Source organism: Schistocerca americana, chromosome 11 (assembly GCF_021461395.2).
Source record: "Schistocerca americana isolate TAMUIC-IGC-003095 chromosome 11, iqSchAmer2.1, whole genome shotgun sequence".
Taxonomy (NCBI): Eukaryota; Metazoa; Arthropoda; class Insecta; order Orthoptera; family Acrididae; genus Schistocerca; species Schistocerca americana.
Window position 1 is genome coordinate 174,062,986 of NC_060129.1, and position 21,696 is coordinate 174,084,681.

Sequence of the window (21,696 nt, forward strand, 5' to 3'; positions counted from 1 at the left end):
CCGATGTGATCAAATTGAAAATTTTCACAATCAACATGTGTGGGCTGACGCGAATCCGCACGCAATTGTGCAATCACGTCATCAACACAGATTTTCTGTGAACGTTTGGGCAGGCATTGTTGGTGATGTCTCGATTGGGCCCCACATTCTTCCACCTACGCTCAATGGAGCACGTTATCACGATTTCATACGGGATACTCTACCTGTGCTGCTAGAACCTGTGCCTTTACAAGTACGACACAACATGTGGTTCATGCACGATGGAGCTCCTGCACATTTCAGTCGATGTGTTCGTACGATTCTCAACAACAGATTCGGTGACCGATGATTGGTAGAGGCGGACCAATTCCGTGGCCTCCACGCTCTCCTGACCTCAACCCTCTCGACTTTCATTTATGGGGGCATTTGAAAGCTCTTGTCTACGCAACCCCGGTACCAAATGTAGAGACTCTTTGTGCTCGTATTGTGGACGGCTGTGATACAATACGCCATTCTCCAGGGCTGCATCAGGGATTCCATACGACGGAGGGTGGATGCACGTATCCTCGCTAGTGGAGGACATTTTGAACATTTCCTGTAACAAAGTGTTTGAAGTCACGCTGGTACGTTCTGTTGCTGTGTGTTGCCATTCCACGATTAATGTGATTTGAAGAGAAGTAATAAAATGAGCTCTAGCATGGAAAGTAAGCGTTTCCGGCCACATGTCCACATAACATATTTTCTTTCTTTGTGGGTGAGGAATGTTTCCAGAAAGTTTGGCCGTACCTTTTTGTAACACCCCGTATAATAAAGTTTATATGAAAGCTATTCTGATTATTCTTATACCAAAATCTTCATTCTTAAAACACTTTCATTGTTCTAAAATTTCTTTGTATTCAGGGTTCACATTATGTAGTTAGACAATCATAAACTTCATGAAAACTGTTGCTGTTTTTCCAGCCGTTCACTAGTAAGTTACCTTAAATGCAGCTGCTTTTTCCTTTATAATCGGGCCACTCTCTGGAATTCCTTTACTGCTTTGTTGTACGAACCATCTATAAACAGCTACGTCCAGTTCTTCATTCTCACTCTTTTGCGTAACCTTCCGTTTTCGCACCTCACTATCCATTTGTGTTGAGTACTTCCCGGGTTCGATTCCCGGCGGGGTCAGGGATTTTCTCTGCCTCGTGATGGCTGGGTGTTGTGTGATGTCCTTAGGTTAGTTAGGTTTAAGTAGTTCTAAGTTCTAGGGGACTGATGACCTAAGATGTTAAGTCCCATAGTGCTCAGAGCCATTTGAACCATTTTTTTGTTGAGTACTGTCGAATAACATCTTCTTTATTTTTGATGTCATAAGTAGTTGCTCGTCCAACATTGAACGCAGCAACAATGGCTTTCTGTGAAGAACCTCGATTTAACTTGTCTAAAATTTCGAGTTTCTGCTTGAGGTCTACTGTAACTTGTTTCCTTTTAGAAGACCTGATTCCGAACTGCAAAGAAAGCTACAATTTCAAATACAATATATAAAGCATTGTTCAACTAAGCATTGTTGCGCACGATAATTCATTGTGCACGTGTTTCTGGATGTGCGCCGGATTACTCACAAGGGAACCTCCCCATCGCACCCCCCTCAGATTTAGTTATAAGTTGGCCTTGAAAAACTGAACACACATCAATCGAGAAAACAGGAAGAAGTTGTGTGGAACTATGAAAAAATAAGCAAAATATACGAACTGTGTAGTCCATGCGCAAGATAGGCAACATCAAGGATCATATGATGTTAGGAGTGCCGTGGTACCGTGATTAGCGTGAGCAGCTGCGAAGCGATGGGTCCTTGGTTCAATTCTTCCTTGGAGTGAAAAGTTAATTTTTTTATTTTCAGACAATTATCAAAGTTTAGGCACTCACACATAAACGACTTCGCTCTCCAAAATTCCAGGACACGTTCAGATTTGCTTGGACATATGCAGGATTTGACGGTCTACGTACGGAAAAATTTGAAAACGTTAAAAACAAATGTTTTGACAGAGCACAGAGAAATCTGTGCGACTGTGAAACTGTTACATTCATTTGTTGCAGTTTATGTGACAAACTCTTTGTTTTCATCACTCTTTTGGGAGTGATTAACACATCCACAAGAAAACCTAAATCGGGCAAGGTAGAAGAATCTTTTTACCCATTCGCCAAGTGTACAAGTTAGGTGGGTTGACAACATATCCCTGTCATGCGACGCACATGCCGTCACCAGTGTCGTACAGAATATATCAGATGTGTTTTCCTGTGGAGGAATCGGTTGACCTACGACCTTGCGATCGAATGTTTTCGGTTCCCATTGGAGAGGCACGTCCTTTCGTTTACTAATCGCACGGTTTTGCGGTGCGGTCGCAAAACACTGACACTAAACTTATTACAGTGAACAGAGATGTCAGTGAACGAACGGACAGATCATAACTTTGAGAAAATCGAGAAAGTAAAGTTTTCATTCGAGGGAAGACTTGAACCTCTCGTTCCGCAGCTGCTCACGCTAACCACGGAACCACGGCGCTCCTGAGATCATATCCTTGATGTTGCCTATGTTGCGCATGGACTACTCAGTTTGTGTATTTTGCTTATTTTTTTATAGTTCCATACAACTTCTTCCTGTTTTCTCGATTGATCTGTGTTCAGTTTTTCAACTTATAACTAAATCTGAGGGGGGTGGGATGGGGAGGTTCCCTTGTGAGAGGCCGGACTACTGAGGGCCGAAATATGGTTCAAATGGCTCTGAGCACTATGGGACTTAACATCTGAGGTCATCAGTCCCCTAGAACTTAGAACTACTTAAAACTTAACTAACCTAAGGACATCACGCACATCCATGCCCCAGGCAGGATCTGAACCTGCGACCGTAGCAGTCGCCCGGTTCCGGACTGAGCGCCTAGAACTGCTCGGCCACCGCGGCCGGCGTACTGAGGGCCGAATTAGCGAGTGTCTAGTGCGTGTTTCTCTGCTTGACGCTTATTCTCGCGTTTTTGTAAGTGTAAATTCATTGTCTGTAGCGCAATAGCTGCTCACTGAAGAGCCAGCTACGTAGCCCATTAGTGCATCAGCTTCTGCTGCTGACATATCGGGATGGTAGCGAGTTGCATATCCAGGATTGTCTACTTTTTTTGTTTACTTCTAGATGGCTAGGACGTGTGCTATCAGTCAGCTTCAGGCTGCTGCCGAGGGGTGTAACGACGTTAGAGCACATGACGTGTCGCACGGGACACCCCAGGTGTCGCTCCGTTTGCCCACGGGCTCTGCTTGCGAGGCACCTCCTGGTGAAGAAGACTCGGTGGATCCGCCCTCACGGTAGGGTGGGAGGCGGATATTCTTGGTACACTCTTGACACCATGGATCTCGTAATAGCGAATTCCCTGACGACTGACGAAAGGGAATGTCAGATTCGCCTAGCTCCAACTACGATTCAGCGTTCAAAGGCTGCTAATTCTTGTCGTGCAGCCATGATCACATAGCAAACTTTTTCAGTAAATAGGAGGACATAAGATGAACACCAACAAAAGCAAAACGAGGATAATGGAATGTAGTCGAATTAAGTCGTGTGATGCTGAAGGAATTAGGCCGGCCGGGGTGGCCGAGCGGTTCTAGGCGCTACAGTCTGGAACCGCGCGACCGCTACGGTCGCAGGTTCGAATCCTGCCTCGGGCATGGATGTGTGTGATGTCCTTAGGTTAGTTAGGTTTAAGTAGTTCTAAGTTCTAGGGGACTGATGACCACAGCAGTTAAGTCCCATAGTGCTCGGAGCCATTTGAATTTTTTGAGGGAATTACATTAGGAAATGAGACACTTAAAGTAGTCAGAAAGTCGTTTCTAAAAGTATATGTATGGAGTGTAGCCATGTATGGAAGTGAAACGTGGACGATAAATAGTTTGGACGAGAAGAGAATAGAAGCTTTTCAAATATGGTGCTACAGAAGAATGCTGAAGATTAAATGCGTAGATCACATAACTAATGAGGAGGTATTGAACAGGATTGGGGAGAAGAGGAGCTTGTGGCACAACTTGACAAGACGAAGGGATCGGTTGGTAGGATATGTTCTGAGGCATCAAGGGATCAGCAATTTAGTATTGGAGGGCAGCGTGGAGGGTAAAAATCGCGGAGGGAGAGCAAGAGAATACACTAAGCAGATTCAGAAAGATGTAGGCTGCAGTAGGTGCTGGGAGATGAAGAAGCTTGCACAAGATATAGTAGCGTGGAGAGCTGGATCAAACCAGTCTCAAGACTGAAGACCACAACAACAACAACAACATTTCAGTAAATCAATTGAATACAAATGACAACACGCCACTGCACTGCCCTTTTATACCTTGTCTACGTGATACTAATGCCACCCATAAACGTCCATACCACTGTCCAGTGACTTTCGTCGCCTTGGTGTATACCATGCATCTATGACAGAGGAAATGAGACAGGTACGTCGCATATACAGTAGGACCTTGATAGTCCGGTATGATTGGGGATCTGTCGATTCCTGATTACCACCGAGCGAGGTGCCGTAGTGGTTACCACACTGGACTCGCATTCGGGAGGACGACGGTTCAATCCCGCGTCCGGCCATCCTGATTTAGGTTTTCCGTGATTTCCCTAAATCGCTCCAGGCAAATGCCGGGATGGTTCCTTTCAAAGGACACGGCCGACTTCCTTCCCCGTCCTTCCCTAATCTGATGAGACCAATGACCTCGCTGTCTGGTCTCCTTCCCCCAACAAACCAACCAACCTGATTACCAGTTAGACCTGATTATCGATATCGTTCTTAAAAATCTGCTTTAAAAAACCGGATATTAGCAAAACCTGTACTGCATGTGGGCCCATACTTGGGGGCAAGAGCGGGACGGTAACCCCCTCCTCCCCCAGCACTCAGGGAAAGATAAAAATGTAATCTAGTCATTTGCTTTTCAGTATAGAAAATGAGTTAAAAGGCGACATTATGCTGGTCTTTAGAACAGTCAGAAACGGAACTTTGTTATGGGTACTTAAAAACCGCCATTCGTCTTCCAAAATATTAAAAATACTGCATACCCCAGGTCTAGCCCATGCCCACCTCGCCTACAAACTGTCGTGTGGGCTCTCCTGTATAGTTTCGTGTACAAAAACAAGTAGCTGTTATTTATTAAATGCAACAGAAAAGATTACAGTACAGAAAATTAAAAGTATGTATTAGTTTTCTGTAAAAACCATTCTTTCTTGCTTGGGGCCTTAATCCCATGTCACACATGGCCAACTGTGTTACTATTGATTTGGCAGTGTTAGTTACAGAGAGTGGCCAGAAGCCCTTCATGCCCACACCCTGAACCACCAGGGGTGGAATTAGTGTACACCCATCTGTCTGCGTCCAGTGTAAGCCATGGAATAGCGCGAATGTATCCAAATGTCTGCGAGGCGTGTAACTGAGGTGGCATGTGGGGACCAGCCAGGTATTCACCTAGTGGGATGTGGAAAACCGCCTAAAAACCACATCCAGGCTCGCTGGCAGACCGGTCCTCGTCGTTAATCCGCTGGACGGATTCGATCCAAGGCCGGCGTGCCTACCTGAGTCCAGGAAGCAGTGCGGTAGCGCTCTCTGCTACCCTGACGGGCCAGTTTCTGCAAATACAATACTGAATTAAAAATAAAATACTGTGCAGCTGTTTTAAATCAGTTTAAAACCGTTTTAGAAAAGTTCACTGTGTAATGAATACCGTTTATAGCGACCTAGGTTTGGTTCAAATGGCTCTGAGCACTATGGGACTCAACTTCTCAGGTCATTAGTCCCCTAGAACTTAGAACTACTTAAACCTAACTAACCTAAGGACATCACACACATCCATGCCCGAGGCAGGATTCGAACCTGCGACCGTAGCGGTCTCGCGGTTCCAGACTGCAGCGCCTAGAACCGCACGGCCGACCTAGGTTTTATCAACGTACTGTCTGCAGCAGTGGTTCCCAACTTGGGCCTAATTACTAACCGAGAGGTAAAATGAAATTTTCTGAGGAGGAAAAACTGAACGTTTCGATTCTGTTCTAGTAACGAAACTAAATTACTTTTTACAGATCATTACTTTTACGACAGTTTTGCTAGAATCTAACATTGATTACATAAGTTATCATTAATTACTTTTTCTCAATCAGTATCATTAATACGGGGTGTTCAAAAAGTCTCTCCGCAGTGCCGTATGGTTGTTAGCCGCGCGTGCCGTATGCCGCAGTGAATATACCGAAATGAAACTCAGTGAAATACAAGTTTTAATTTATCGAATATTCATTTTTACTTACAAATTTTCACTTAATGGAATGTTGGGAGGGTCCACTTGAAGGGAAGTAACCCAGGCAGGCGAACAATCATACGGTACGCGCGGCTAACAATCATAAGGCACTGCAGAGAGACTTTTTGATCACCCCGTATAATGAAGGTCAGAAGTTTCTTACATAGTCCACTCACTGCACATACGTTGTGCTGTGTGCCGGTAAAAGTGAGACACGTATGTAACAAATGCTAAATATTTGAGAAAATGTCTTCTCCAAGTTGTAGGTAATACCTACAGTAGTCCAGAAACTGCTTCATTGCTCACTTCGAAATAGATAAATGAATTGTCAGTATGACAGCTGTAACTACATAAGGGCTACTATATTGCTGTACACATTATTATTATTATTATTATTTCTTCTTTCTCAGACGTTAAGTCTGGTTAAAAATGGAGTGACGCGGACCGTGATCAAGCGTCACTTCCTTTTAACTGTACGGTATATGTTATATTGCATTTAGGAACTTTCGGGTAATTGAACATGTATCAATAATTACGGATTTCTGTAGTTGTATAAATATGTTTGGATGTAGCTGTATTGCATTGATGTACTGGTGGATATTGTGTGGTATGACTCCTGTAGTTGATAGTATAATTGGTATGATGTCAACTTTATCCTGATGCCACATGTCTTTGACTTCCTCAGCCAGTTGGATGTATTTTTCAATTTTTTCTCCCGTTTTCTTTTGTATATTTGTTGTATTGGGTATGGATATTTCGATTAGTTGTGTTAATTTCTTGTTTTTATTGGTGAGTATGATGTCAGGTTTGTTATGTGGCGTTGTTGTATCTGTTATAATGGTTCTGTTCCAGTATAATTGGTATTCTTCATTCTCCAGTACATTTTGTGGTGCATACTTGTATGTAGGAACGTGTTGTTTTATAAGTTTATGTTGTAAGGCAAGCTGTTGATGTATTATTTTTGCGACATTGTCATGTCTTCTGGGGTATTCTGTATTTGCTAGTATTGTACATCCGCTTGTGATGTGATCTACTGTTTCTATTTGTTGTTTACAAAGTCTGCGTTTATCTGTTGTGGTATTGGGATCTTTAATAATATGCTTGCTGTAATACCTGGTGTTTATTGTTTGATCCTGTATTGCAATCATGAATCCTTCTGTCTCACTGTATGTATTGCCTTTTCTTAGCCATGTGTTGGATGCGTCTTGATCGATGTGTGGCTGTGTTAGATGATACGGGTGCTTGCCATGTAGTGTTTCTTTTTCCAATTTACTTTCTTCGTATCTGTTGATGTTATGTGATCTGAAGGGTTGTAGAAGTGGTTATGAAATTGCAGTGGTGTAGCCGATGTATTTATATGAGTGATTGCTTTGTGTATTTTGCTAGTTTCTGCTCGTTCTAGAAAGAATTTCCTTAAATTGTCTACGTGTCCATAATGTAGGTTTTTTATGTCGATAAATCCCCTTCCTCCTTCCTTTCTGCTTAATGTGAATCTTTCTGTTGCTGAATGTATGTGATGTATTCTATATTTGTGGCATTGTGATCGTGTAAGTGTATTGAGTGCTTCTAGGTCTGTGTTACTCCATATCACTACTCCAAATGAATAGGTCAATATTGGTATAGCATAAGTATTTATAGCTTTTGTCTTGTTTCTTGCTGTCAATTCTGTTTTCAGTATTTTTGTTAGTCTTTGTCTATATTTTTCTTTTAGTTCTTCTTTAATATTTGTATTATCTATTCCTACTTTTTGTCTGTATCCTAGATATTTATAGGCATCTGTTTTTTCCATCGCTTCTATGCAGTCGCTGTGGTTATCCAATACGTAATCTTCTTGTTTAGTGTGTTTTCCCTTGACTATGCTATTTTTCTTACATTTGTCTGTTCCAAAAACCATTCTTATATCATTGCTGAATACTTCTGTTATCTTTAGTAATTGGTTGAGTTGTTGATTTGTTGCTGCCAGTAGTTTTAGATCATCCATGTATAGCAAATGTGTGATTTTGTGTGGGTATGTTCCAGTAATATTGTATCCATAATTTGTATTATGTAGCATGTTGGATAGTGGGTTCAGAGCAAGGCAGAACCAGAAAGGATTTAATAAGTCTCCTTGGTATATTCCACGCTTAATCTGTATTGGCTGTGATGTGATATTATTTGAATTTGTTTGGATATTAAGTGTGGTTTTCCAATTTTTCATTACTATGTTTAGGAACTGTATCAATTTAGGATCTACTTTGTATATTTCCAATATTTGTAGTAACCATGAGTGGGGTACACTATCAAAAGCTTTTTGGGTAATTAATGTATGCGTAGTGTAGCGACCTTTGTTTAGTTTTAGCTTGATATGTCACCTCTGCATCTATTATCAGTTGCTCTTTACATCCTCGCGCTCCTTTGCAACAGCCTTTTTGTTCTTCATTTATAATTTTGTTCTGTGTTGTATGTGTCATTAATTACTGTTTAATGACTGAAGTTAATATTTTGTATATTGTTGGTAGGCATGTTATGGGGCGATATTTAGCTGGGTTCGCTGTATCTGCTTGATCTTTAGGTTTCAGATAAGTTATTCCTTGTGTAAGTGTATCAGGGAATGTGTATGGGTCTGCATTGTAACTGTTAAATAATTTAGTTAGATGTGAATGTGTTGAGGTGAACTTCTTTAGCCAGAAATTTGCTATTTTATCATTTCCAGGGGCTTTCCAATTGTGAGTAGAATTAATTGCTTGGGTGACTTCATGTTGCAAAATTATCACTTCAGGGATTTGTGGTATTATCTTGTATGTGTCTGTTTCTGCTTGTATCCACCGTGCATGCCTGTTATGTTGTACCGGGTTTGACCATATGTTGCTCCAGAAGTGTTCCATGTCTGTTATGTTTGGTGGATTGTTTATTTTAATGTGTGTGTTATCTATTGTCTGGTAAAATTTCTTTTGGTTTGTGTTGAATGTTTGGTTTTGTTTCCTTCTATTTTCACTTTTTTTGTATCTTCTGAGTCGTTTGGCGAATGCTTGTAATTTCTGCTTCTTTTCATCTAATTGCTCTGTCGCTTCTTGTTGTGAGATTTTACCTAACCTTTTTCGTTTTTTTTCCGAGATTTTATTTCTTATAAATTGTGTTAGATGTCCGATGTCTTTTCTCAGTTTTTCTATCTTGATCTGTAGCCTGTGTTGCCATGCTGGTTTTGTGGGTTTCTTCTGTGTGTTGGTTGGTTCTGATCTCTGCCTAGTGTGTATATTTAGTGTAGTGAGTGCTCCTATATAAACCAGTAGTTGTAACTCTTCCATAGTTGTGTTTTCATTTATTTTGTTGTGTATGATTGTGTTGATAGTTTTTATTGTTGTTTCGACTTGTGGGTTATTTGGCGGTCTATGCAAGAATGGTCTAATATCTGTATTTGTGTCTTTGTATTCTATATATGTCAGCTGAAATTTTTCTTCTATATCTAACATCTGTGTCACTTCGTGTTCTATTTGTGCTTGTTCTGGTGGCTGTCTTAAGATTTCGTTTTCCTCTGATTGTTTAACTGATGCGTGTTGTTCTTTGTTTGTTTGCTCTGGGATGTTTGAGTCCATTACTGTATTTTCTTCTTCTTCTGATTGCACATTATTTTGTTCCAATATTTGTTGTACTTGTTGTTTGATGTTTTCTAATTCTGATTGGGGTATCCTGTTATTTTTTATTATTACACGGATCTGATCAGCTAGTCGTTGTTCTGTTAAAAAATTTAATTCTGGGTATCTGGTAATAAATGTTGTGTATACTTGTGATCTGTATCCAGTTGTGTTGGTTCCTAGGTTTGTTGCTTGGTAATAACAGAACATGAGGTGTCGATTAACTTCATCTGACCATCTCATCCTCTGTCTTTGTTTTCCTTCTAGGGTGGTTGCAGGAAGCATATCCTGCAAAACACCTCTATTTGGATTTAAATCATTTTCCAGTTGGCTAGCAGTGTCGTTACCATTGTGGACTGGCATAGGGTTCAAGCGTCGTCCCCGACCATGACAGCGCTTGTCCGAGGCTTCATTAGTTCTGTCCTGAACCAACTAATCACACTAAAAGGGGGGTTAGCCCTATTAGTGGTTTGTTCTTTTCGTCGCCTTTTACGACTGGCAGAACATACCGGAGGCCTATTCTTTTCCCGGGCATCCACGGGAATTATTATTATTATTACTATTCGTGGCATTAATAGCCTGAAGTCTCAATTACTGCCAGTTGAGAAGTAAAGAGTGCAGCAATCAGGTGATTTACGAACAATAAGCATAGTGCACACATGTGAACTTGTTTCATTTTGAATGGGGTTGCAGTGTGCATGTCGAGCAAGTGTCGTAACAGAGAGGAGCATTGCAGGGGAAGCGTGATTTGTAACAAGTCTCTGCCCTCACTGAGGGTAGCTAGCTTTCTTATGTGAGAAGGAGGGGTATGTATCACTTGCGATGCACGACGAATTCCTTTGTCATTCATTCTAACACACACGCACACACACACACACACACACACACACACACACACACCTTTGAGTACACCAACTGGTGGGCGACTGTGTCAGCACCACCAACAGAGACGTCCAGCTGAGTAGCCAGGTGTTTGACTGTGATCCGTGGATCACCTCGAATGAGAGTGTCCACACGTTCCGGCGTTGTAGGAGTCACAGCTGTGTGTGAGTGGCTGGCAGGGGGGAGAACGGACTGGTTTGTGCGACCCTGACAGACGTCTCGCCCAACGACTTGCCATGCTTTTGTTCACTGCTAGTTCTCTGTAGACATTCAGCAAGCTCCTACGAATACCTGCGATGCTCTGGTTTTCCGACAAAAGAAACTCAGTGTCAGCTCTCTGCCTAGAGTACACCTACGCTGCAGACGCCATTTTGAAGTCCTAGAAAACAAAATGAGCTGCTTTACTTATTGAACGCCCTCGTACTTTCGTGTCGCTGCCAAGTTTTACTTAAAATAGTTCACGAATTCATTAAACAAAAATGGACAGCATATTCTGTAGCCGCACGTGGTAGCCGCGTGGTCCGAGGCGCTCTGCCACGGTTCGCGCGGCTTCCCCTGACCCTCGGGTAAGCGTGTGTGTGTGTTCTCCTTAGCGTAAGTTGGTTTAAGTTTGGTAAGCTTAGGGACCGATGACCTCAGCAATATTCTGCAAATATTGAATTTCAGGACTTCCGTGTTGAGGACATCACATCTGTGAGGGTGGGTTGTTCTGTGAGATAATGGAAGGCATTTCTACGAGAGACGTATGCTTGCAGTACAGAAGGTTCTTCATTCTTAGATGTGGAAATCGGTGACGACTGACAGTTAGATTCCTGACCGTTACATGAAGGAGCAGGTGCTGGAAAATCACTATGAACAACTTTGCTACTCACGATTCCCATCGGTGTGGCATTCCTCAGGCCGAGCAGTCGTTTCATGTTGAGGTGCCTTGGTAGACTGCAAATTGTATCGTAATATTGGCTGGTTGATTGATTTGGGGCCGGCAGTGGTAATGCTTCAGTCCGGAACCATGCGGCTGCTACGGTCGCAGTTTGAATCCTGCCTCGGACATGGATGTGTGTGATGTCCCTTAGGTTAGTTAGGTTTAAGCAGTTCTAAGTCCTAGGGGACTGATGACCTCCCATAGTGCTCAGAGCCATTTGAACCATTTGATTGGTTTGGGGGGGGGGGGGAAGGGTACCAAACAGCGAGGTCATAAGTCTCATCAGATTAGGGAAGGATGAGAAAGACATCAGCCATGTCCTTTTACAGGAACCATCCCGGCATTTGAATAAAGCGATTTTGGGAAATCACGGAAAACCCAACTCAGGATGGCTCGACACGGATTCGAACCGTAGACCTCCGAATGCGAGTCCAGTATGCTGACCACTGCACGACCTCGCTCAGTGTAATATTGGCCTCCCTGTCATTACAGTCTATTTCACTGAAAGTTGAATTGCCGTAAACTGTCTGAAATTACTTTCTGAAACTTACGCGAAATCGTACTAAAACGTAATTCAGAACTAACTCCCTCATGGTAAATCACACTAATTTTCGTCTTCCTCTAATCTCTGCTAAACACTGTTAATTAACTTATTTCCCAGTCGTAATATGTAAAAATATATTGTGTTACAGTCTGCATCTTTTTGAGGTTTGTTTTGGATATTGCACTCATGCGTGGAAAGTGCTCTTTTTGTTGTACTCGTACAACTCATGTACCAGTAGCTTTGTACATTAGTGTTGCTTTATTGTGCATTCTACAAATAATTACTTTAACATTTCATGGGTGGCTCTTATAGGATCTAAATAAATCAACTTACAGTTGTTTTAAATATTTTATTGAACGCTGTAGTGGGATATGTACAGTGATTTTTGAAAATGTTATTTGTAACTTACTGAGAATGATGCACAAACTAGTTTTATTTAAGTGTTACTGAGAGTAAAAACCACTTCTGACTGCCTATCAGAACATCTGTGAGAGAAATTCATAGTCTCGTACCAGACTTCAAAACACAATGGCCATCATCTTTCTCTCTGTGACCATTATGGGAATGGGTTGAGAAACATTCACCTGTATTGTGCAGTTATTTGTCAATCTGTATTTCACGAAACTATAAAACAAAACCTCTTATGGCACAATAGAAAATTATAAATGTCGGTTTTAGAATTTACACTCCAAGAGAAAATCCGAATGAGTCGGAACACGGTAATTACGATGTAAGTGTACAGGCAAACAAACAAAGGTACAATTTTAGAAACATTGGATGATTTATTCAACAGAAAGCACTCAACAAATTGAGGAATTCAATCTCTGACCCTTATGCACTCAGTTATTCAGCTTGCGATGGATTGATTACGTTACTGGATGTCCTCCTTAGGGATGTCGTGAAAAGTTTCCCGCATATCGGCCAAAGTTGGACTAACGAGATCTTGACTTGTTCAGTGTGTGAAGGACTTTCTCGTGAAAATATCATCCAGTTTTGCGGTACATCCAATCATTTCTGTGTATGCATGTGTACATCACTTCTACCGATTTCCGTCCCATTCGGATAATTTCTTCGTGGCATGTCTCTTTTTCCTGTTTTAGAGTGTATTTTCTTCATATTAGGGTACAGTATGGGGTGCCATACAACTGAGTAAATCGACCTTCCCATGCAGTGTTTTCGCGCTCTTTGCATTGTTTGTAGCAAGAGAAGCTCCGCATCGACAAAAAATTTTCGCATAGCACGAATCGCAACTGGAGCCTCAGGTACAAACACCTGTGTGTCAGCTGAAAACTTGCAGAGTGATGTGGAGATTTGTTCCATATAATGCTGGATCGTCAATATGAAGGTCGCTTTCCAGGAGAGATGTACATCCCAGTGGTCTACCAAAACGTGACAAAGTGGCCTCATTGATGTCATAGCCATACGTCGCGTCTCGGAGGTACCGGCAAGTAGACGGACCGTCACGCCTCGGCAGCAGGGAGCACGGTGGTCTCGTCGACGATCAGCTTGCTAGGCTCGTCGACGATCACTTTGGTGGGGTCGTCGACGATCACTTTGGTGCGCTCGTCGACGATCACTTTGGTGGGCTCGTCGAAGATCACTTTGATGGGCTCGTCGACGATCACTTTGGCGGGCTCGTCGAAGATCACTTTGATGGGCTCATCGACGATCACTTCAGTGGAATCGTCGACGATCACTTTGGGCTTGCGGCGCCACCAGAGGAAGAAGATGCCGATGGCGAAGAGCACCCACAGCGCCAACACTCCCACCACGTAGAGCGGCGTGCGGTAGTAGTCGCTCTGCTCCGTATTGGGTATCTCCTTCCACAGCAGCGGGCAGCAGACGAAGCACATGAGGATGATGACCACGCCCGCCACCAGTGGCAGCGCCACCATCGCCACGATCAGCCGCCACCAGCACACGTGCATCCTGCAGACAGCCCGACACACGGTTAGCACCTTGTCAAACAATGTCAGCTAACTACATAGAGGTTTCATGTACACTGATGAGCCGAAACATTATGACCAACTGCTTAATAGCTTGTTTGTCTGTATCTGGTACGAAATGGGTTTCATGTACACTGATGAGCCGAAACATTATGACCAACTGCTTAATAGCTTGTTTGTCTGTATCTGGTACGAAATGCTCCAAGGAGGAATCCAGCAATTTGTTGGTAGATTTGTGGAGGTATGTGGTATTACATGTCTATGCATAGGCCACATACACACATCAATAAAAGTTTTGCATCACCTCGGTTCGAGAGTTCAGGAACCTGCACAGAATTTTTGGAATAGAGATCAACATGAACATCATTTTTATCACTCATGAAAACTTCACATTGCATGTTGTACCACCATATAGCGAGACCTCCAGATTGCTGTACACACCTGTACCTCTGATACCCAGTAGCACGTCCTCTTGCATTGATGCATGCCTGTCTCCTTGTGGCATACTATCCACTACTTCATCAAGGAACTGTTGGCCCAGATTGTCCCACTTCTCAAGGGTGCTTCGGTGTACTTGCCTCAGGTTGGTGGGTCACATAATAAACAGCCCATTGAATCTATCCCAGGCATGTTCGATAGGGTTCATGTCTGCAGAACATGCTGGCCACTCTGGTCGAGCACCAGAGGCGTACATCTGCCCCACGTAATGTGACCCCAAAACATCAGGGAACCTCCATCTTGCTGTACTCGCTGGACAGTGAGTCTAAGGCGTTCAGCCTGGCCAGGTTGTCTCCAAACACGTCTCCGACGATTGTCTGGTTAAAGGCATATGCAACACTCATCGGTGAAGAGAATGTCATGCCAATCCTGAGCAGTCCATTCGACATGTTGCTGGGCCCTGCTGTATCTCGCTGCACGGTGTTGTGGTCGCAAAGATGGACCTCGCCGTGGATGTCGGGAGTGAAGTTACACATCATGCAGCCTATTGCACATAGTCTGAGTCATAAAACGACACCCTGTGGCTGCACGAAAAGCATTATTCAACATGGTGGCGTTGCTGTCAGGGTTCCTAATGATCCATAGGTAGCACTCATCCATTCTAGTAGTAGCCCTCGGGCGCCCTGAGCGAGGCATGTCTTCGACATCGACGTCCAAATAACTTCGCATTGGCTCACTCCAAGACGCCTGGACACTTATTGGGAGCTCTCCCTGGGACAAAGTAACAATGCGGACGCGACCGAACCGTGGTATTGACTGTCTAGGCACGGTTGAACTACAAACACGAGCCGTGTACCTCCTTCCTGGTGGAATGACTGGAACTGATCGGCTGTCGGACCCCCTCCACATAATAGGTGCTGCTCATGCATGGTTGTTTACGTCTTTGGGCGGCTTTAGTGACACCTCTGAACAGCCAACAGACAACCTGGCCAGGCTGAACGCCATAGACTCATTGTCCAGCGAGTGCAGCAAGGTGGAGGTTCCCTGATGTTTTGGGGTCGCATTATGTGGGGCCGATGTACGCCTCTGCCGCTCGACCAGACTGAACAGCCAGACTGTGCCTGTGATACAATACCCACAGTCGAGGTCTATCTTCAGGAGTTCTGGTAACTGGGGTATGCAAAATTTTTTTTAGTGTGCGTAATTCGCATAAATAATGGGACGCTGCTTTGCACACGCGGTGATAACCCAGCGCTCGCTAGCGACCGAGATGGGTGACATAGGACCACGCGAATCTGGTCGCAGGGACATCAACGTGACTTCATTGTAATGCTCCTCAAACCACTAAAGTACAGTTCTGGCTCCAAGACAAGGACAGTTATACTGCTGGGAGACGATATCACTGTCGGAACATGAAGGGATGCAGGTAGTTTGCAGCTGGCAGCGTGTCTTCGATTGCTACTACAGATCCCCTACAAGCGCACGAGAATGCCTCCCATAGCGTCTGTGGCGCGCTTCTCGTTTCGAGCCGCCGCTCACGTCGATGACGACATTTGTGGAGGTGACCACCGACCTAGTGTAGCAAAAGTGTGATTCATCCGAATAGCTGACACGTTCCCATTGATCGACGGTCGAATCCTGGTTGTCCTCTGCCCACTGCAGTCGTCACTGACGGTGTAGTGGCGTCAACATGAATGGGTGTTCTACTGAGGAGCTCCATGTTCAACAGCCTACAATGAACAGGGTGCCAACCACTGTGCGTGCACTAGCATTGCGTTCTGTCGGCAGAGATACCAGAGATCACCATCCATCTAATTATACAGTGTAGACAGGCCTCTGATGTTCTGTGAAGAGTCGTGAACATCCAACCATTTGACACCTAGTTTTACTGTCCTTCCACCTCTTTCCTTAGATACGACAGTAGCACGTGAACATTCGACCAGTTTCGCCACACTCGTTCACAGGCTCTGTGTAATAACATTCAGCCCTTTGTCAAAGAGGATTATCCCAATGAAATACCCCATTTTCAGCTCACATCTTCACTAGGGTGATGCCCCGTTTGTGAGTGCTCCACTTAGGTACTTTTGGTACTGTGTCATATGCCTGCAATGCTACCGTGTGGCATCCAATGTCGTACTGGGCAGTGGTCATACTGTTTTGGCTTATCAGTGTATATATGCAGACTAAAGTTACTAATGAAAATTTGTATGAAGACTGGGAGTCGAACCCAGATTTCCTACTCGCTAGCCTCCTGCTCTCTAGACAGATGTGCTGTTTACTACCGACCGAGGTGACGAGTTACTCAGCACATTGGACATTCGGGAGGACTACAGTTCAAACCTGCGTCCAGCCATCCTGATTTGGGGTTGGGTAGTTATTGTGTACATAGTCCCGCGTAGTCAGCGCGTACACAACTTTCCCACTAGAGCGCGTCCCGCTAAGCACAACAGCGCAGGCGCAGCGCTCGTCCGTCTCCGCACTACGAGATGGCGCTGTCTCAGAGACGGACCAAATTCTGCTTCTGCCGATCCACGTATTAATGTGTAATGCAGCCAATGAGATTGCTGCTAATGTAGAACCTTTTCTCCTCGCGGATCACACTCACGCAGTGATACCGGAACGCGCGAGGTATTATAACGAGTGTACAGACCTCCAATTAGTCAGTCTGCATTAGTCTGCATTAGTCTGTACCAGTCTATAGTTAAGTTTCAGTCTGCACCTAAGAAGATTATCATATTCCTGTACATAGCCATGAAGATAGCCGGCGCTGCAGTCCGGAACCGCGAGGCCGCTACGGTCGCAGGTTCGAATCCTGCCTCAGGCATGGATGTGTGTGATGTCCTTAGGTTAGTTAGGTTTAACTAGTTCTAAGTTCTAGGGGACTAATGACCTCAGAAGTTGAGTCCCACAGTGCTCAGAGCCATTTGAACCATTTGAACCATGAAGATAAATGTATAGACACTTTGTCAAGTATCAGAGATATGTGAGAATAAGATTAACGTACCAAGACCAAAGGTACTTCAGATTGTCAATTGTAAATAGCATCCAGAACAAGTTAAGTAAGGTTTATGATTGTTATTATTTTAATAAATGTGTGTGAAAATTAATCAAGTTCTGTTTAAAGTTGGTCACCGTCAATCTGCTACTCTAAGCGTGCTAGTGGCATTTCTATCGTCTGAACTAACGGCAGAAGATAAACACGCCACGATAAGACCACGAGACATATTGCTGACACTCGCCTACTTCGTTAGAGCGACAAGTCAAATAATCTGATGGTGTGTGTACCGAAGGTCTTACAGTACACACACCACAGTTGTTTTTGAGGGAAGAGACCAAACTACGAGGTCATCGGTCTCATTGGATTAGGGAAGGAAGTCGGCCATGCTCTTTCAAAGGAACCATCCCGGCATTTGCCTGGAGCGCTTTAGAGAAATCACGGAAAACCTAAATCAGGATGGCCGGACGCGGGATTGAACCATCGTCCCCCCGAATGGGAGTCCAGTGTGCTAACAACTGCGCCACCTCGCTCGGTCCTGATTTGGGTTTCCCGTGATTTCCCTAAATCGTTTCAGGCAAATGCTGGAATGGTTCCTTCCCTTATGTGATGGGACCAACGACCTCGCTGTTTGGTCCCCTCCCTTAAATTAACCAATCACCCAACGCTAAGTACTACGCCACCCTGACTTTGCACAACTCCTCAATCCAAATTCCCATTCACGCCCTCAATCCCAATTCCCATTCACGCCTCAGTGCCCTTGATATTCCCCCTAAACTCGAACAGCAGTTGTGCAAAGCCACTCTGCCATGGTGGCGTAGTCGTTACCGCATCTGTTAGTTAGGGGTAGACCCATGTTCGGAACCTGGCCTTGGTAAACATTTTGATTCGTCAATTCACTCTGCACGTATACAGAACAGATGTTTTTCAAGACTCGAAAAGGTCGCTGGAACCACAGAGTTTTATTTGATCTACGTTTCACAAATAACTGCAAAATGCGATGCACAGTACACATACACTACTGGCCATTAAAACTGCTACACCAAGAAGAAATGCAGATGATATACGGGTATTCATTGGGCATATATACTATACTAGAACTGACAATTGATTACATTTTCATGCTATTTGGGTGCATAGATCCTGAGAAATGAGTACCCAGAACAACCACCTCTGGCCGTAATAACGGCCTTGATACGCCTGGGCATTGAGTCAAACAGAGCTTGGATGGCGTGTACAGGTACAGCTGCCCGTGCAGCTTCGACACGATACCACAGTTCATCAAGAGTAGTGATTAGCGTATTGTGACTTGCCAGTTGTTTGGCCACCATTGACCACACGTTTTCAGTTGGAGAGAGATCTGGAGAATGTTCTGGCCAGGGCAGCAGTCGAACGTTTTCTGTATCCAGAAAGGCCCATACAGGACCTGCAACATGCGGTCGTGCATTATCTTGTTGAAATGTAGGATTTGGCAGGGATCGAATGAAGGGTAGAGCCACGGGTCGTAACACATCTGAAATGTAACGTCCACTGTTCAAAGTGTCGTCAATGCGAACAAGAGGTGACCGACACGTGTAACCAATGGCACCCCATACCATCACGCCGGGTGATACGCCAGTATGGCGATCACGAATACACGCTTCCAATGTGCGTTCACCGCGATGTCGCCAAACATGACGTTTTGCCATTCGTGCACCGAGTACACCATCGCAGGCGCTCCTGTCTGTGATGCAGCGTCAAGGGTAACCGCAGCCACGGTCTCCGAGCTGATAGTCCGTGCTGCTGCAAACGTCGTCGAACTGTTCGTGCAGATGGTTGTTTTCTCGCAAACGTCCCAATCTGTTGAGTCAGGGATCGAGACGTGGGAGCACGATCCGTTACAGCCGTGCGGATAAGATGCCTGTCATCTCGACTGCTAGTGATACGAGGCCGTTGGGATCCAGCACGGCGTTCCGTATTACCCTCCTGAACCCACCGATTCCATATTCTGCCAACAGTCATTGGATCTCGACCAACACGAACGGCAATGTCGCGATACGATAAACCGCAATCGCGATAGGCTACAATGCGACCTTTATCAAAGTCGGAAACGTGATGGTACGCATTTCTCCTCCTTACACGAGGCATCACAAAAACGTTTCACCAGGCAACGCCGGTCAACTGCTGTTTGTGTATGAGAAATCTGTTGGAAACTTTCCTTGTGTCAGCACGTTGTAGGTGTCGCCACCGGCGCCAACCTTGTGTGAATGCTCTGAAAAGCTAATCATTTGCATATCACAGCATCATCTTTCTGTCGGTTAAATTTTGCGTCTGTAGCACGTCATCTTCGTGGTGCAGCAATTTTAATGGCCAGTAGTGTATTATTATGCATACTTAAAGGTCGTTGAATAAATGATCGATATATGTTTTTAAGGGTTAGAATTTGGTGACAGTAGCCTATTTTTCTATGTAGCATGCGCAGGACATAAGTATACTAGATTTTTATATTTTTCCGAAAAAGTGTATTTGAAAAAATTACAAGATATTGTTGATGTACTGGTTGACTACTTTTTCACATAATCGCCAACTTGTTCAATGTACGTGTTTAAATGTGACACAATCTTCTTCGTGCCTTTGTCGAAGAAGCCTCCCGCCAACTCCTTGAGCCACTTTAGGACCTCTTTCTGAACCTTCTCATGGACTGAAAATTTAATTCAACTAGTGTCTGCCTTCAGGGAGCTGAAAAGATAATAACCTGAAGGCGCCTATGCGTTCGTTCCAATTCAATTTGCTTGTAACTAAAACGCCTAACCATTTTGTTGAATTGACATACTTTAGATTTGTGTGATTTACCATCTGATCGAAATTTAACGGACTCCTTTTTAGCACTTCGTGGATGACTTTATACTTTTCATTACATAGAGTCAAATGCCACTTCTCGGACCATACACATCGTAAATCATTTTGCTATTGGTTGTGATCTTTTGATGGTTTTACAACACAGTAAATTATACCATCGTCTGCAAACTAAGAGGGATGCGCAGATTGTCTCTTAAGTGATTTATATGGGTTAGGAACAACAGAGCAGCTATAACACTTCCTTTGGGAACGCCAGATATCACAGATGTTGAATTTAATAGAGGAAGACAGAAAATGTTAGCATGCAGCAAATGAAGCAAGCGAAAGGGAATACAGACCCCTAAAAAATAGAAAGGTTAAGCAGGAATGAGTAGAGGACAAGGCCATATTCACCTTGCCAATAACATATGAGGAAACACTACAACATCAAAGCTGTAAGTTACACACAAAAAACGTCATATATACTCATTTCCGTTTGTAAATGCATAATAAACAGACAAAAAAATTACGTTTTGCTGTTTGTAGATGAGAAGTTGTTTTGTATAGCAGACTAGCTACCAATATAAATATCAAATAGCTTCACGTAAGGTATGTAAACTAATGTATACATACCCTCTTTTGCCAATGAAGCTACAACTAGAACTTTAGATATAATGTTATAAACAACACACAGTGCATGAGGTCGTTAGTACATATCTCAACTGTGAACTGTGAACAAATGATGTATAATATTGTACTACAATTTTTCATTCACAATTGTAAATATTTTGTACCAAAAGTTTCTCTAAATGTTAATACGTAACAACAATTTTACAGTAAGAAAATAACCCACTGAGGCCGGCCTCTGTGGCCGAGCGGTTCTAGGTGCTTCAGTCGGGAACCGCGCTGCTGTATGGCCGCAGGTTCGAATCCTGCCTCAGGCATGGATGTGTGTTACGTCCTTAGGTTAGTTAGGTTTAAGTAGTTCTAAGTCTAGGGGACTGATTACCTCAGATGTCAAGTGCCATAGTGCTCAGAGCCATTTGAACCATTTTTGAATAACCCACTGAAGCTAGCACAAAAAGTGCTGAAACATGTCTGGGTAAAACGAAACTGTAAAGGTGTCTTGCATAAGGCGGAATTCCTCGTCCTATTTTCATAGCAAGGAGGGACATAAGAAGAACTGCAACACAAGATGACTGTTTTACTTTAGTTGTGCATGTAATGTAAGACAAGTTGCATTCAGATCAGTTACAGTTTGTAACGCCAGAAATGCG

At 43.7% G+C, this 21,696-nt stretch overlaps 1 protein-coding gene across 1 annotated transcript in view; it reads right to left on the minus strand.

Moving 5' to 3' along the window:
* Nucleotides 1–12,558: 12,558 nt before the first annotated feature.
* LOC124553760 overlaps nucleotides 12,559–21,696 on the minus strand; it is a 91,930-nt gene continuing 82,792 nt past the window's right edge. The window contains exon 2 of the mRNA XM_047127696.1: nucleotides 12,559–14,152. Within this exon, the coding sequence (XP_046983652.1) occupies nucleotides 13,684–14,151 (468 nt within the window). The 5' untranslated portion in view covers nucleotide 14,152 and the 3' untranslated portion in view covers nucleotides 12,559–13,683. The remainder of the gene's footprint in view (nucleotides 14,153–21,696) is intronic.